Source organism: Symsagittifera roscoffensis, unplaced genomic scaffold (genome assembly GCF_963678635.1).
Source record: "Symsagittifera roscoffensis unplaced genomic scaffold, txSymRosc1.1 SCAFFOLD_47, whole genome shotgun sequence".
In the NCBI taxonomy this organism is placed as follows: Eukaryota; Metazoa; Xenacoelomorpha; order Acoela; family Convolutidae; genus Symsagittifera; species Symsagittifera roscoffensis.
In genome coordinates, this window is record NW_026971562.1 from 262,058 (window position 1) to 279,557 (window position 17,500).

At 32.2% G+C, this 17,500-nt stretch overlaps 1 protein-coding gene across 1 annotated transcript; it reads right to left on the minus strand.

The window, feature by feature from the left end:
* Positions 1 to 14,840: 14,840 nt before the first annotated feature.
* Positions 14,841 to 16,968, minus strand: LOC134856506 (uncharacterized). The gene is made up of 2 exons (XM_063872775.1): positions 16,496 to 16,968; positions 14,841 to 15,772 (listed from the first exon to the last, which is right to left on the minus strand). Exons 1-2 carry the CDS (start codon positions 16,579 to 16,581, stop codon positions 14,929 to 14,931), a joined length of 930 nt encoding a protein of 309 aa, XP_063728845.1. The 5' UTR covers positions 16,582 to 16,968; the 3' UTR covers positions 14,841 to 14,928.
* Positions 16,969 to 17,500: the final 532 nt, after the last annotated feature.

Below are 17,500 nucleotides of genomic sequence, written 5' to 3' on the forward strand. Positions count from 1 at the left end.
TTGGTTTACAGTGTACGAAAGTTTACCGGTTTGTACAGTTTTATCCTCGAAATTGAAAAATTTTCGAGGAGAAAACTGTACAAACCGGTAAACCAAGTTTGCTCAGTCAGTTGTTGATGGTAGAACGGAAAGAGATGATAACCCTTTATCTGGGAACTATGAAACTTTTAGGCAATGCATCCTACGGCTACCAAATATTGGATAGATCAGGACATACCATCACACATTTTTAAATAACGTGATAATGCACAAAAAAATTAATGAAGCCTTCTCCAAACGCTTGAACACTGTTCAAAAAGATTTATACGAGATTGAGTTAGTATATTAAAAAACTTAACATAAAAATAATTATTGGATTTTTTCCTTTATTGTCGTGTTTTTCAATCTGCTGAGTGGAAAGCTGAGAATCCAGGAGCTTTACTACAACTGTTGTGGTAAGATAAACTCAAAGAATTGGAATTTGACACCAATTTCCTGCTTTTAGCTCACGCTGAAGAAATTTTGTTTGATTGATTTCGTTCGGAGAAGCAAGATGACTGAGAAAAATTTAGAGAAAGCAGAGATTCATTTGAAACAGATTTAAAAACAAACTTTATTCCGCGAACATGTTGTAGCGTTCACAAAAAAATACGATAAATGAGAGACTGAGTTGTTTGAAAAAATTTTTTTTTAGGTGTACGGAGATGCTATGTTTATGTCGCAAAAACTATTGTCGTCATGACAACAAGATAAAATTTTGCCGCAAATGATTGAAAAAAATAGTTCTAGAGCAATGCGGCGATGAACCTGTAGCGAAACACAAGATAGTACATGACAAAGCAATCAATTTGTCATCAACAAACTGGTATTCAGAACCATGAATCATGCGGTCGCTTTATACGAGCAATTGAAGAACGTGTTGAGTTACTTTGACCCAAAAAGACAAATTCAGGTTGATGGAAAAAACAAAAAAAAACAGTGAACTTAAAAATAACTTATAGTTTGGTTTAATTCAATGCAGAATTGATTAACTAACTCTAAATTTGCGGTAAAATGATTGTACGCAGCAGTGGTTCATAAAATAAGTTTTTTTAATTTTTTTTTTCAAAAACCTGATCTATTTCTCTTGAAGTAGAAGTTAAATGAGGAACAGATGGATCGGCAAATTCGGGCGCTTAAAAAATACCATCCTAATACTCAAACCTCGTATCTTATTACATGACAAAACCTGTAACCTATCTTAGTACTTGGGAATTCTATTCCCTATCTTAAAACCCAAGTGACTGACCGGATGCTCTATTCTCTTTCTTACATCATGCTGTTCACTAACAACCCCCAACCCCTCTGATCACTTCACTCTTCTACTATTGTTGCTAGCAAATATTACTTAAATTTCAACGGAACTGAAATTTCATTTTTCTACTAATTTTAATTATTTTTTTAAAAAATTGACTTTCATTATCATATCTGCCTTTTAAACTAATAAAAATTGCAAGTTATAAAAAGTTATAAAAATTTTTTCATGCTAAATCTAGTCACAGAAGTAGAAGTCTGACAAGGTCGGTTGAAATCTTATGATCTCGCAACAACAGCTGATTTTTAGTTTTCTTAACTATTCGGTTGTAATGGCAATTGGTTTGTTTTTTCAAACTAAATTTCCGTGATTTCAATACCGCAATTCTGTCCCATACTGAGCAGAACTATCGGTATTTGAAAAAATCTCTAATTTTTTTTTTTAAAAAAAGAACGTGATGAATAATCTGCTACCTCCTATCATTTCAATTGTAATCGCAAATCTGCTTTGTTTAATTCAACCACTAACGTTTTTCACATTTTAAAAAATAAGTTCCAGAGGTTAGTTTTTCTTGAATTGAGTTATTTTCATGAATAACTTCAAATTAGTTTAAATCACTTATTTTAAGCAGCAATACTGAGTTATTGGCCATAAAGTTGCTGTTTTTATCGTGTTGTGTCTATCTGCGTTTGCGTGAGTCCGTATTTATTTTGGATAGTTTTCTTCCAACCGTTTAAAAATGCTTCGTCATCATCATGACGAGGTAGGTTCGACAGGTTGTTTCGCAACTTTTGTGATGCGGTGTTCACAAATGCCTGATCTCACCAGCCCTGGCCTTCATCTTTTTAAAGTGGATTGACTGAAGTTTCCTTTCACTAGCTCTTTCTAGGTCATTGCCAGAGTCGACCATTTTTGACACGTTTGTGTGGCAAGATGTAATGAATGTATGCATCCTTGCCAGATAACCTGTGAAGTAGTCCAGAGCCAGTTGTAGTACAGTTGTCAGGTAGACCATTTTGCAATCAGCTGCCTTCCTAGCGACAAAATCAAAACTATCGAAGACCCCAATCAACTTCTCCCAGAAAGCCAACGATTTGTATGCATCGTTAGCTTGATCAATCAGTCGTGTTCTGCTGTTTTCGTATTCTTGATGAATACCTGCTTCATCAATAACTGTTTTCTCTGCATCTAAACTTTGCGAAATTTCGTTGTGAACTTCTTTCAATATGGAGCACAATTTTTTGGTCTCGGATAGTTCTTTCTGAAATCCTGCAGAGTTTTTCACCCATTCGTCGAATTCGAGGTCAGCATAATTATCCATTATTTTTGGAAATTTTGAAGAACAGTTGTTCGGTCTTAGGCAACACAAATTTTGAATATTTCAGTGCCTGTTTTCGAATATTTTCTCTGCAATCCAAATATGTCATTCGTTCAACTTATTCCTTATCTTAATGAATTCCCTTATTCCCTATAATGAATTTCTTATTTATAGGGAACTCTTTACGCTATCCTGATACATGGGAAACTCGGGCGATGAAAAAACCTACCATCTGAAATTTACCATCTGAAGCCTGCTAACTTAATAGACTGGGAAACCTATTCCCTATCTTAATACATTGGGAAACCTATTCCGTATGTTATAACATAGAGTGAGTACCGGATACTCTATAGCCCAGATTAACAAATGGTAGTCATCAGCCTGATAGTCAAAATTTCGGGCGCTGAGAAAGTTTTTGGAGCGGAACAAATGTGGAGAGGAATAATTATTTTTTCAAAGATAATCTCTCCTTGTCATTTATCCTCAGATAACCTGAGGGATTCAAAAAAAATGAAATAAGTTTTTAATAGACTTCTCTGAAAAAAAAGATCTGTGTTATATTAAATTTTCATCCCATACTCTAAATCGGAACTTAATTTATAACAGAAATTACCATCTGAAAAGAACCATCCATTCGCAAATAAAATGTTGGAAAAATTTGCCCCTACATATCTCAAAACGCAAAGTTAGCTATGAAACGCAAGTATTGGCAAAATAGAGCGCCAAAACTTTAGGGCACCGAGATTTTCATTGGAGCGGAATAGAATTTGGAGCGGAATATTTAACTTGTCAAAGATGATCACTCCTTGTCATATATCCTCAGATATCCTGAGGGAATATAAGTAGGATAAAAATAAATTGTTAATACACTTTTTTTTAAAAAAAATGGTTCTGTGACGTATTAGTTTGCGATCTCATACTCTAAATCGAAACTAAATTTTTAATAAAACTTACCATCTGAAAATTACCATCCAATTTTTTTTCAATTTCTTAAGAAAAAAAATTTTTTTAAGATAAAAAAAAGTATCAGCAAGTAAATTGTAAAAAGAGATTGCCCCAACGAATCACAAATTTGGTAATTTTTCATTTTCCTTACAGGTAGTTACAAAATTAACAAATAATTGAACCAGATGTAATTCTTTCTTCTGATTTTCAAGAAGATTCAAAAAACGTTGTAATTTTTTTAAGAAGTTGCAGTAAAGGATTTAATAAAATGATTTTACGACCACAGAGCTCCATATACGATTCTCTCGTTTGAATTTGTACTTGTTCAGGGTAAAATTTACAGACTACATAAGATTGCAGTTTTGCACAGAAAACGTCACTTTGAAGTTGAATAAAAGATACCGAGTAAAAAAAAGTATTAAGACTGATTTAGAGCTGAGAGAGATAATAGTTGACGGTAGTTAAATTGAAAAAAAAATGGATTTAGGTAAGAGTGATGGGTATCTTCAACTCGAACGTGTGGCTTAAACCAATCCGAACTGACTTTCTTTCTTTGCCTTAAAGTCGTGTTCAAGGATAAAATAAAAACCATTTCATATTTTCTCTGTTTTCTTTCAGATGCTTACAAAGTTACCAAAAGTTTTAGAGGACCAGAAAAAAAATGTCACCGTTTTTCGAAGAATTTGTAAAACTTTCATCAAATGTTCAGACAAGATGTAACTCTTTTTTTTCTGATTTTCAAGAAGCTGTAAAAAATGTTTCAACATTTTTTAAGAATTTGAAAAAAAAATTCAAAAAGTGAAATGTTCCGTTTTTTTCGACAAAATCTGCATAATGTTTACTTTTATTTTAAAAATGCAAAAAAAAAATTTCATTTTTTGACAAGATTCAAAAAATAAGTTTCAGGTTTATGTTAAAATTATTTTACTTTCATTGACAAATTGCAAAAGCGATTTAATTTTTAAACGACAAGAGATAAAATACGTTTCAATTTTGACCAAAACTTGCGAGTTATATGACAAGTTTTTGAAAATTGTTTTACTTCTATTGACAAAATGCGATATACGTTTCAATTTTTTGGACAAGATTTGAAACATGTTTCAATATTTTTGACGGAGTAAAATTCAAAAAATTATTTTCTTAGAAACAAAATTAATCAAAGAGCTGGCGAACAGCAGAAAAGCTCTGAAAGTTCTATACAAAACGCAGAGCTGATCGAGGTTCCATCGATGGTGTTTGTTGTGGAGGTATGTTTTGAGGCGTCATTTTTATCTAATGTGATCGAGTTTTCAGCTGATTCCTTCTCCTTCTTGCAAGGATACAGAAATATGTTGACTGATTGAGCCACATAACCAGAGTTAGGAATCTCGGGATAAATCTTTCTCACATGCTCATCAACTTCTTCCATCATATGGCTTGACCAAAAATATTTATCTGTGAAAGGTTTTTGCATAAATGATGATCGTTGAAATCGCTATTCATCACTTCCACCATGTGCCAGACTTGATTGGGATTTCCAATTGGGCTGAAAACTTTCCGTTTCTCGCGTTTGAATTTGTACTTGATCTAGCGAAACTCTACAGACTACATAAGGTAGCTGTTTTGCACAGAAAACATCATTTTTGATAAAGTGAGTAAAAAATACCGAGTAAAAACAAGAACTATGACTGATTAAGAGCTGAAAGAGGGAATAGTTGACGGTAGTTAAAATAAAAAAAAATGGTAATAGGTAAGAGGGATGGGTGTTTTCAACTCGAACGTGTGGGTTTAACCAATCCGAACCGATTTTCTTCATTTGGCTTCTAGTCGTGTCTAGTCAGATATTACCTCCCTTTTATGGAAAAGTCTTGTCCAAGAGGAAACAAGATATATTTTAGATACTGCTTACACCTTGTGTTTGCAATCACAAAAAAGTTCTTTTTACAGTGGTATCTCCACTAAGATGACCCTTTTAAGGCATTAAATCTTCCAATTAGCTAAATCTAAACACAAAAGCAATCGCAAAAATAAATGAAAACAAGTTGCTTCCTGTTAAAAAATGAGAAAATTTTAAGAAAAGAACGGAAATAACTAAGAAAGAAACTAACAAAAGAAAGAAATTTAACATAGGTAGAACTTCCTCAAATTACTTTTTCCAGTTAACTGATTTTTTTGTTGGTAATTGTGCTGTTTTTTGATTGGATAGTCAAGTTCTCTGATTTTGATATAATATTGAGTAAATAGGTAAAACTTGATGCTTTTTTCGAAGCAAATCTCAGGAAATTTACTCCAAACCTGATCATGCAGATTTTAGCACAAGGTGATAAAGAGGAATGAAAAAAATTGTAGCAAAATTAATGACAGATTAAATAAACATGTTGGAATAAGAACTGGCAAAAACATCTTATTGGTCGAAACTTAAACTCTTTCGCATAAATATTTGCTAGTTTATATGAAAACTCAACGATGTTTTTAATTTTTTCTGAAGATTGAAAAAGATTATCTCTCAAAGAATATTTAACGCTTCATTAACTCCATGGGGAAATCCTAAAAGTCATCTGTCATAGTATCGTGCGATAGTTAAATGAAAACGGATAAAATAAGTCATAAGATTATTAAGTACAAGGGAGCTGTCTAGCCTTCGCCAGATAAACTGGGGAAAAAAAGATTGAGTCGGATATAAAAGTAATCATTCATGGGGAGCTGTCAAAATTCACCTGATATCCCGTGGAGCCGAATTGTTAACCTGTCAAAGATGATCCCATCTTAAAATGTTTACCTAGATAACCAGAGAGAAAAAAAGATGAAATAAGTTTTCAATAGATTTTTTTGAAAACTAATTACTCCGTGATATATTAGTTTCTGGTCCCATACTGTAAATTGAAACTCAATTTTTAACAAAACTTACCATCTGAAACTTTAAATTCAAGAAGTTTTTTAGCCCCTACATATCACAAAACGTAGGAGTTAGCTAAGAAACGTGTGTATCGGCAAAATCGAGCACCAAAAATCTCGGGCGCCAAAAAAATTTCTGAAACAAACCATCACATGATACCTTACTATTTCCTATCTAAAAGTATTCGTAAACATTTTCTCTATCTTATTACATAGGAAATCTATTCCATATCCTAATACATAGCTTAAAGATCGGATGCTCTATTCCCTGTCCTGAAACTTCGGGGTTTGCAACCATCCTCTGATCAATTTACGCTTCTACTACTAATATGAATCATTTAATTAATAATTAAAAGAAACAGAACTGTAAAAAAGTTTTGGTTCGAAACTTTGAGTTGTGTTAGTGTTAGTGCTGCTTTATAAGTCCACAATTCTAAGTCCAAAATTATTATTCCAAATAGCTGCTCTTTTTTGACATGTTTATTTTGCTGATCGTAAAATGTTATTTTTTCAATGATAAAATTTTAAAAATTTGATAGTTTCTCTGTTTTCTTTTAGATGGTTACAAAGCTACCAAACGTTTTAGAGGAAGAGAAAAAAAAGTCACCGTTTCTCGAAGAATTTGCAAAATTTTCATCAAATATTCGGACAAGTTGTAACTCGTTTTTTTTTTTGATTTTCAAGAAGCTGCAAAAAATGTTTCAATAATTTTTAAGAATTAAAAAAAAAATTCATAAAGTAAAAGTTGTTCCGTCTTTTTTCGACAAAACATGCAAAATATTTCACTTTTATCTAAAAAATGCAAAAGGAAAATTTCATTTTTTGACAAGATGCGAAAAATAGGTTTCATTTTGGGAAAAAAAGTTTCATTTTTTGTTGACAAGATGTGATAATTATTTTACTTTCATTGACAAAAGGCAAAAAATGCTTTAGTTTTTGAACGACAACAGATGAAATACGTTTCAATTTCGACCAAAACTTACAAACTTTTTGACAAGTTTTTGAAAAATGTTTTACTTTTTTTTGACAAAATGCGATAAGCGTTTAAATTTTGTGGACAGGATGTGAAACATGTTTCAATATTTTTGACAAGATGTGAAAAGTGTTTCACTTTTTTCGACAAAACACAAATAGTGCTTCTTTTTTTTGACAACATGTTGAAAAACTTCAACTTTCCTTATAAGATGCTAGAAGTATTTCAATTTTTTCAACAAAAAGCGAAAAAAATGTTTTTTTTTCGGACACGATTTGAAAAATGTTTCATCTTTTCTGACAAGATGCAAAAAAATCATCGTTTATTTTCCCTTGAAAAGAAAATTTCTTGTGTTTTTTCATATGTGTGCAAATTTTGATCGAGTTTCTTAAATTGTGTTAATTTTAGTTAATTTAGATTGTATTCGAATTGCTTTTTTCAACCATTTGAAATGGTTTACCGCGAACTTCTCTTCTCAAATCTTAGCTAAAAAAAGACTAAGAAAAAATTTTAAAAATTAAAAAGAACGAAGTAAAATTCAAAAAACAATGATTTACAAACAAAATTAATCAAAGAGCTGACAAAAAGCAGAAAAGTTTTGGAAGTTCTATACAAAACGCAGAGCTGATCGAGGTTCCATCGATGGTGGTTGTTGTGGAGGGGTGTTTTGAGGAGTCGTTTTTTATGAGAAGCCTTCATTTTTATCTATTGTGATCGAGTTTTCGGCTGATTCCATCTCCTTCCACCAAGGATAGAGAAAATTGTTGACTGGTTGAGCCACATCACCATAGTAAGGAATCTCGGGATAAATTTTTCTCACATGCTCATCAACTTCCTTCATCAATTGGCTTGACCCAAAATATTTATCTGTGAAAGTTTTTGCAAAAGATCTGTGATCGTTCAAATCGCTATTCATCACTTCCACTATGTGTCAGACTGGATTGGTATATCCATTTGGGCTAAAGACATTCCGTTTCTCGCGTTTGATTTTGTACTTGATCAAGCGAAACTCTACAGACTACATAAGAGTGCTGTTTTGCACAGAAAACATCATTTTGAGTGATAAGTTGAGTAAAAGATAGCAAAAAAAGTACTGAATATTTGCTTTGTAATTGCGTCCAATCAGATATTACCTCCCTTTTATGGAAATGTTATATAAAAGTGGTGTCCAAGCGGAAATAAGATACATTTTAGATACTGCTCACACCTTGTGTTTCCAATCACAAAAAAAAAAAATCTTTTTTTTACAGTGGAATATCCACCAAGATGACCCCTTTTAAGGCATTAAATCTTCCAATTAAGTAAATGTAAACACAAAAGCAATCGCACAAACAAATGAACATAAGTTGTTTCCTGTTAAAAATGAGAAATATTAACAAAAGAACGGAAATAATTAAGAAAGAAACTAACAAAAGAAATGAAGTTAACATAGGTAGAACTTCCTCAAATTACTTTTTCCAGTTAATCGAACTTTTTGTTGGTAATTGTGCTGTTTTTTGATTGGATAGTCAAGTTCTCTGATGTTGATGTGATATTGAGAAAATAGCTAAAATTTTTTGCGTTTTTCGAAGCAAATCTCATGGAATTTTACTCCAAACCTGATTATTGCCGTTTCCAGTGATATTTATGAAAATTTTGTAGTATTACAAGACACAATATACCCATGAGTATCGTGTCTTTACTCACAATTCTCACTGTTCTCTTGATAAAAGTAAGTTCCTAACACATCTGATTGTATCATCTTTCGATCATATTGACAATGATTGATCAAATTTCATTTCACATATCAAAATATTGATTGTCTTCACACTCTGTACAAATCCAGATTTCAATCGATTGTTATTACATCAGCTGTTGAAGTTTTCAAACAAATTGATCGTGCATTTCATCCCAGTTTGAATTGGAAAAGAGCAGAAAAAAAGCCAAAATTTGAGAAGAAAAGATTGTGAGGCAAAAATGACAATCGTATGACTTATGTTCTTAACAAAAGTCGAAAACCTATCAAATATCGAAAAGTAGTTTAATTTTTTGTGACGAGGTGTGAAAAGTGGTTCATTTTTTGGACGAAAAGGGCAAGATGTTTTTCGTTTTTATTGACGAACTTCAAAAAAAAATCATTTTTTTGCCAGGATGCGAAAAAAATCTTTAAATTTTGTGAAAATTGTTTCATTTTTTTTGGACAGAATGTGAAAATGCGATAAGGGTCTTACTTTCTCATTAAATTGCAGATAGTGCTTCATTTTTTTGACAGGATGAGAAGAATGTTTCAACTTTTTTCTACAAAATGCTAAAGGTGTTTCAATTTTTTCTACAAAACGCGAAATGGATTTTTAAAAATGGACGGTTTCTTGATGGTTATGAGTTTGTTAATAGTGATCATATCAATTTTTCGGTCAATCTTGTCAATTGATTTTAAGTGAGAGTGGTGGATACCTTCAACTCGAAAGTGTGAGCTTAACCAAACCAAACTGATCTTCTTTATTTGGTTTTTACTCGTGTCCAATCAGATTTCAGCTTTCTTTTATGAAATTATCATATCAAAACTGTGTCCTATCGGAAACAAAGTTCCATTTTAGGAACTATTTACACTTGTGCTTTCAATCACAAAAATGTTTTTTTATGGTGATATATAACCTTTCAAGGCCTTAAAACTTCAAATAAGTAAATATATTTGCAAAAGCAATCTCAAAAATAAATGAACATAAGTTCTTTGCTGTAAAAAACGAAAATAGTAACAAAATAACAAAAATTTAAACGAAAAAAAGTAACAAAAGAAAGAATATTAATAAAAGTAGAATGTCCACAATTAATTTCTTCGATTTAAACGAATTATTTCTAAGAAATCAATGAAACAAAGCTGTTTTTTGATTGGATAGTCAATTCATCTGTTATGATGTAAATTTGAGAAAAAAGCTCAAAGATGATGAATTTTTCAAAGCAAATCTCAGGAAATCTTATTCCAAACCTGATTTTGATGGATTCTGATTGCTTGATTTCAAAAAAAAGCCATCTTGTTACTTGCAACAACAAACTGAAACAAAATCATTCTGATTTCTTTTACGCAAAACACGAAATATCTATACATTTTATAATATTTTGAAAAAAAAATCATTTTTGAAAGAAAATAAAAGACTCCAAGTAAAACAATATCTGGGAAAATTAAAATTTCCCTTTTTGATAATTTTTGATGTGTTTTTATAAACGTCTTGGACAAATAAAATTTCCCTTTTTGATAACTTTTCAAATTTTGGTACTTACTGATTCTACCAATTTTTCGAGAGAATTATTTCTAAATACGATTTTTTTGTTCGAGAGGAAGATCAAGTGGTAGAGTTAAAGTCCAAGTATTTGCATAATTTTCATGAGAGTCAAACAATCATATAATTCTTACAACTGATATAGATAGTTTTTTTCAAGTGTTTATTGATGTCCGATCTGTCTAACACTTTTAACAGACATGTTCTAAATTGTAAAGATCGAGTGCGACACATTTATCCGAAGATTGTCTATAGACTTCAACAAACGCTATTTGAAAAATTGGAATAATTCAGTCTTTCAGTTTCCGAAGATAACAAATTATTCAACAACCTAGCCATTTTTAACTTTGAGTCCATTTGTTTTCCAACAAACGAACTGAAAGCTATGCAAACTACACCGTGGATTGGAAAACAATATCATCAAATCTGATCAATGAACCAGATCTTTTTTACAAAAAGGAACCCAAAAACTGATTATGTATTTCGTAATCAACTCTGATTCTGATAGATTATCGAGACCGATATGTCATCCCAGTTTTTGATATGTCAACCCAGTAACAATTTCACATGGTTCAAATTTGGAGAAAAAAATTCCTCAATTTCGTGAAATTTTTGGTTGGAGCAGCATGTTTAAACTCCTTTCTTAAAGCCTATAAAGCAAGTGATACAAAATGATTTTCCCTTATGAGTGGTTTGACAGTGCGTGCAAGCGCTCTACTCTGAGGATTTACCTCCATACGAAGTCTTTTTCTGTAAACGGAGAAACAAAATGAAGAATTTAAGATAAAGAAATGATAAAGAATTTAAGCATTATCAGAACGTGCGAATTGAGTTGACGAGCAGCAAGCACTCAAGAACTTTCAAGTCAAGACAGTTCCAGCATCTGGATGGATATCTAAAATTACTTCAAGAGACTTGAAAGGAAAACGCAATGATTGTGTTCAAAGTTTTTTTTGCAATGATAAAACAAAAAAGATGTTGTTCCAACCCTGTGGAAGCAACGCAACAAATAAATCCTATCTATCATAACAAGAGATTAGATATATTTAAACTTGGATTCCAGTGATTTTATGAGAAATTTAAAGTAATACAAGACGCGATATACCCAAAATTATTATGTCCTACTCACAATTCTCACTGTTCTCTTGGTAATAGTAAGCTGCTAATACATCTGATTGTATCATTTTTCGATCATAACGACAACGATTGATTAAATTTCGTTTCACATATCAATTTATTGATTATCTTTACAGTCTGTACAAATCCAGATTTCATTCAAATGTCATTTTATTACATCAGCTTGCGAAACTTTCAACCAACTTACTTGTGCTGTTCATCACAGTTTGAATTGGAAAAGAGCATAAAAAATTTTGAGATTGAAAGAATGTGAGGCAAAATTGACAATCAAATCATTTATGTTCTAACCAAAACTCGAAAACCTTTTAAAAGTCGAAAGACGGTTAATTTTTTTCTGACGAGGTGTGAGAATTGGTTCTTTTTTGACAAAATATGCAAAGTGTTTCTTTTTCATTCACGAATTGCAAAAAAATCATTTTTTGACAATATGCAAGAAAAATTGTTTATATTTGGTGAAAATTGATTAATTTTTTTGACAGGACAAAAGATGGGTATTTGATTGTGATATGCTAAATTCAAGGTTTGACAAAACCAATCTCGCAGTTTGGAGAACATGGTCTTGTTTTTTTTACCACGAACAAGACCAAACTGCAAAATTGAGAGTTTCCATACAAGTAGAAAACAAAAGAAAACTGACTGTTTCAACATAGATGGATATTGCGATCATTGAAAAAAGTGTCTGGTGTTATGGAATGATATTACGACTTCTGTCACTGCCTGCACACTCTTCCCTCATTGAGCGATGCAGATTTTGAGGGAGGAAACGTAAGACCAGATACGGATGATTTGACACGGGAGTTTGTTTGCAAAAAAGGAAACGAAATCCAAGAGATGTGGCAATGTGAGTGGTAGCAAAATTTCAAAACGAACAAAAGAACTAAGATTCTTATTCGAACCAACTCTCCCTACAAAAAACTTTTCACTTCTGACTTTTTATTGGGAAAAAAACAAAAGATGGATCCCTTAATGGCCATATTCAGTAAGGGCCATATCATGTGACTAAGCTATTTCAGATGAACTGAAAGACAAGTTTGCTAATTTTCCTCCAATTTTCAAAAACACTGATACTGGCAGAAATGACTTCGGAGAAAGTAGGCAAAAATATGCCAAAGAGGGTGATCTTCATGCGCGTCCCCAGATAAAGCTTTTATCTAGTTTCAAACTAGAAAATAAATCTATCATTACTCCTCTTTTCAACTTCTATAAGGAAATTGGTTTACAGTGTACGAAAGTTTACCGGTTTGTACAGTTTTATCCTCGAAATTGAAAAATTTTCGAGGAGAAAAATGTACAAACCGGTAAACCAAGTTTGCTCAGTCAGTTGTTGATGCTAGAACGGAAACAGATGATAACCCTTTATCGGTGAACTATGAAACTTTTAGGCAATGCATCCTATTGGATAGACCAGGACATACCATCACACATTTTTAAATAACGTGATAATGCACAAAACAATAAATGAAGCACTCTCCAAACGCTTGAACACTGTTCAAAAAGGTTTGTACGAGATTGAGTTTGTATATTAAAAAACTTAAAATAAAATTAATTATTGGATTTTCTCCTTTAATGTCGTGTTTTTCAATCTGCTGTGTGGAAAGCTGAGAATCCAGGAGCTTTACTACAACTGTTGTGGTAAGATAAACTCGAAGAATTGGAATTTGACACCAATTTGCTGCTTTTAGCTCACGCTGAAGAAATTTTGTTTGATTGATTTCGTTCGGAGAAGCAAGATGACTGAGAAAAATTGAGAGAAAATTGAAAGCAGAGATTCATTTGAAACAGATTTAAAAACAAATTTTATTCCGCGAACATGTTGTAGCGTTCACAAAAAAATACGATAAATGAGAGACTGAGTTGTTTGAAAAATTTTTTTTTTAGGTGTACGGAGATGCTATGTTTATGTCGCAAAAACTATTGTCGTCATGACAACAAGATAAAATTTAGCCGCAAATGATTGAAAAAATTAGTTCTAGAGGAATGCGGCGATGAGCCTGTTGCAAAACACAGGATAGTACATGACAAAGCAATCAATTTGTCATCAACAAACTGGTATTCAGAACCATGAATCATGCGGTCGCTTTATACGAGCAATTGAAGAAGTTGTTGAGTTACTTTGACCCAAAAAGACAAATTCAGGTTGATGGAAAAAACAAAAAAAAAACATTGAACTTAAAAATAACTTATAGTTTGGTTTAATTCAATGCAGAATTGATTAACTAACTCTAAATTTGCGGTAAAATGATTGTACGCAGCAGTGGTTCATAAAATTAGTTTTTTAATTTTTTTTTCAAAAAACCTGATCTATTTCTCTTGAAGTAGAAGTTAAATGAGGAACAGATGGATCGGCAAACTCGGGCGCTTAAAAAATACCATCCTGATACTCAAACCTCGTATCTTATTACATGACAAAACCTGTAACCTATCTTAGTACTTGGGAATTCTATTCCCTATCTTAAAACCCAAGTGAGTGACCGGATGCTCTATTCTCTTTCTTACATCATGCTGTTCACTAACAACCCCCACCCCCTCTGATCACTGCACTCTTCTACTACTGTTGCTAGCAAATATTACTAAAATTTCAACGGAACTGAAATTTCATTTTTCTACTTATTTTAATTATTTTTTTAAAAAATTGACTTTCATTATCATATCTGCCTTTTAAACTAATAAAAATTGCAAGTTTTCTGTTTGAATTTCTTCAAAAATTTTTTCATGCTAAATCTAGTCACAGAAGTAGAAGTCTGACAAGGTCGGTTGAAATTTTATGATCTCGCAACAACCGCTTATTTTTAGTTTTCTTAACTATTTGGTTGTAATGGCAATTGGTTTGTTTTTTCAAACTAAATTTCCGTGATTTCAATACCGCAATTCTGTCCCATACTGAGCAGAACTATCGGTATTTGAAAAAATCTCTAATGTTTTTTTTTTTAAAAAAGAACGTGATGAATAATCTGCTACCTCCTATCATTTCAATTGTAATCGCAAATCTGCTATGTTTAATTCAACCGCTAACGTTTTTCACATTTTAAAAAATAAGTTCCAGAGGTTAGTTTTTCTTGAATTGAGTTAATTTCATGAATAACTTCAAATTAGTTTAAATCATTTATTTTAAGCATTAATACTGAGTTATTGGCCATAAAGTTGCTGTTTTTTATCGTGTTGTGTTTATCTGCGTTTGCGTGAGTCCGTATTTATTTTGGATAGTTTTCTTCCAATCGTTTAAAAATGCTTCGTCATCATCATGACCAGGGAGGTTCGACAGGTTGTTTCGCAATTTTTGTGATGCGGTGTTCACGAAGCCATTACACAAATGCCTGATCTCACCAGCCCTGGCCTTCATCTTCTTAAAGTGGATTGACTGAAGTTCCCTTTCACTAGCTCTTTCTAGGTCATTGCCAGAGTCGACCATTTTTGACACGTTTGTGTGGCAAGATGTAATGAATGTATGCATCGTTGCCAGATAACCTGTGAAGTACTCCAGAGCCAGTTGTAGTACAGTTGTCAGGTAGACCATTTTGCAATCAGCTGCCTTCCTAGCGACAAAATCAAAAATATCGAAGACCCCAATCAACTTCTCCCAGAAAGCCAACGAATTCGATTTTTTGTATGCATCGTTAACTTGAGCAAGCAGTCGTGTTCTGCTGTTTTCGTATTCTTGATGAATACCTGCTTCATCAATAACTGTTTTCTCTGCACCCAAATTTTGCGAAATTTCGTTGTGAACTTCTTTCAATATGGAGCACATTTTTTTGGTCTCGGATAGTTCTTTCTGAAATTCTGCAGAGTTTTTCACCCATTCGTCGAATTCGAGGTCAGCATAATTATCCATTATTTTGGAAATTTTGAAGAACAGTTGTTCGGTCATAGGCAACACAAATTTTGAATATTTCCGTGCCTGTTTTCGAATATTTTCTCTGCAATCCAAATATGTCTTTTTGGCATCATTTTCTGGGAGAAACTTGTCATCTGCCTTGTATAATTTTTGTAACGAACCGCTAAAAAATAATTTTCAGGTTGAATACAGTTATGAGTAAGAATACATGATTAGTTTGCTTTATCGTTCAAAATTTCTGGAACGCAGAAAAAGTATTAAAGCGCAAAATGTACCTTACGTAATTTATATGGCGTGTGGGGTGATGATTTTCATTTAAAAAATTCAATTTTAAAAAAAAAAGTCATATAGTTTTATTTCATTTAATTTTATAAGGTTATTACTGCTCCATAAACCTCAAAAGGCAGTCGGAACATTCAGGACTTCGCCCTGATACGAGCAGTCTTGTATTTTTGTAATTTTAATATGCTTTATTTTGCTCTATGTGGTTCGTTAGACAAATTTCAACGGTCAAAATATCATATGCTTCACATTGCTCAGATCAAAAACAATGGAAACCAAATACTTGTTTATCGAGTAACTTGGAAAAACATATGGTTTTGGGTCAAAAACTTATGTGTAACGCAATATTTCTTCTTGCCCAAAATTTTGTCAATGAAACAACCTTACTCGGATCTGGCATTCATCACTGTTATATTGCAAAGCGTCATGATGAAAAAATAAGGATTCTACAACAGATTTCGAAAAAACCTATGAAGAATCAAATTAACTTTTAAAATTCGGTTCAGTTGTGAAAAAATTTGCGACATTCGGTGATAGTACTTGCAAACATTTTTTCATGAATTTTCCCAAAAACGTGTATTCAAGTTCGAAAACACTTACTTACCTGAACATCATGAGATCAGTAGGAGCTTCGCTCAAAGTTTTGATGAACTCTGCCGTTTGCTGTTCTTCATTCTTTGCTTCGCTCATTTTCTACCTCAATTTTTCTTGACTTCACAAAGCAAAAAAAAAATAAAAATTTTGAGCGGTTGATTTTAGTAAGCTAGCTCAATTGAATGTATAAGAATGAACCGTTGGCATAACTAACGACTACTAAGCATGACCATAAGCCAATTATGTTTTACAAACGTATTTAGTTTAATTCGAATATAAATTCATCAGAGTACAAAACTCGTGGACTACTCCGTGGGGCCACAAAAATTGTTTAAAATTGTTCTCATTCAATAATTGAAAATTTGTTGGCTTTGGTTCTCATATGTAATATTCTAATAATAGTTTCAGTATTTTTAATTGGCGACTTACAAATTGAGCTAAGAACTCTGATACAAAATTGTGACTTTTGTGACTGCGCGCACAAGTTTCTGTTCTTGCTGCGAGTTTAATACAAAAAACATTACATGAGAAAAAAACAATAAAAACAACTTCTGAGATCCAACCGTAACAACAAGCATGGCTGAATTTTCGCTAAGACAAAAACATAAACATAAATACTGAATCAAATGCGACCACAAAACTCTTATAAGCTGATGAGTATAATACAAACTACAGTATACGACAAAAAGCTTTGTGCAACCAAAACCGTAAAAAAGATCATGTTTAAATATTTGTGAACGAAAAGTAACTGCTAACTATGAAAAAGAACATAAGGGACCAATCCAAAAACCATGGTCCGTTGAAAAATCAGATCTCACTCTTTTGTCAAATATTTCTATAAATATTCAAAAAATTTTCCGTCTTAAAATAAAATAGTTGATTTTTTCAATTTTGTTAATGGCGTTTAAAGTTCCTATGTGAGACTTGTGACTCAATACAATTGTATTACTTTGAAACATAAATAAGATGTTTCATACATAATTCTCCTAAAATTGAAGCTGTTGGGAACGTTTTT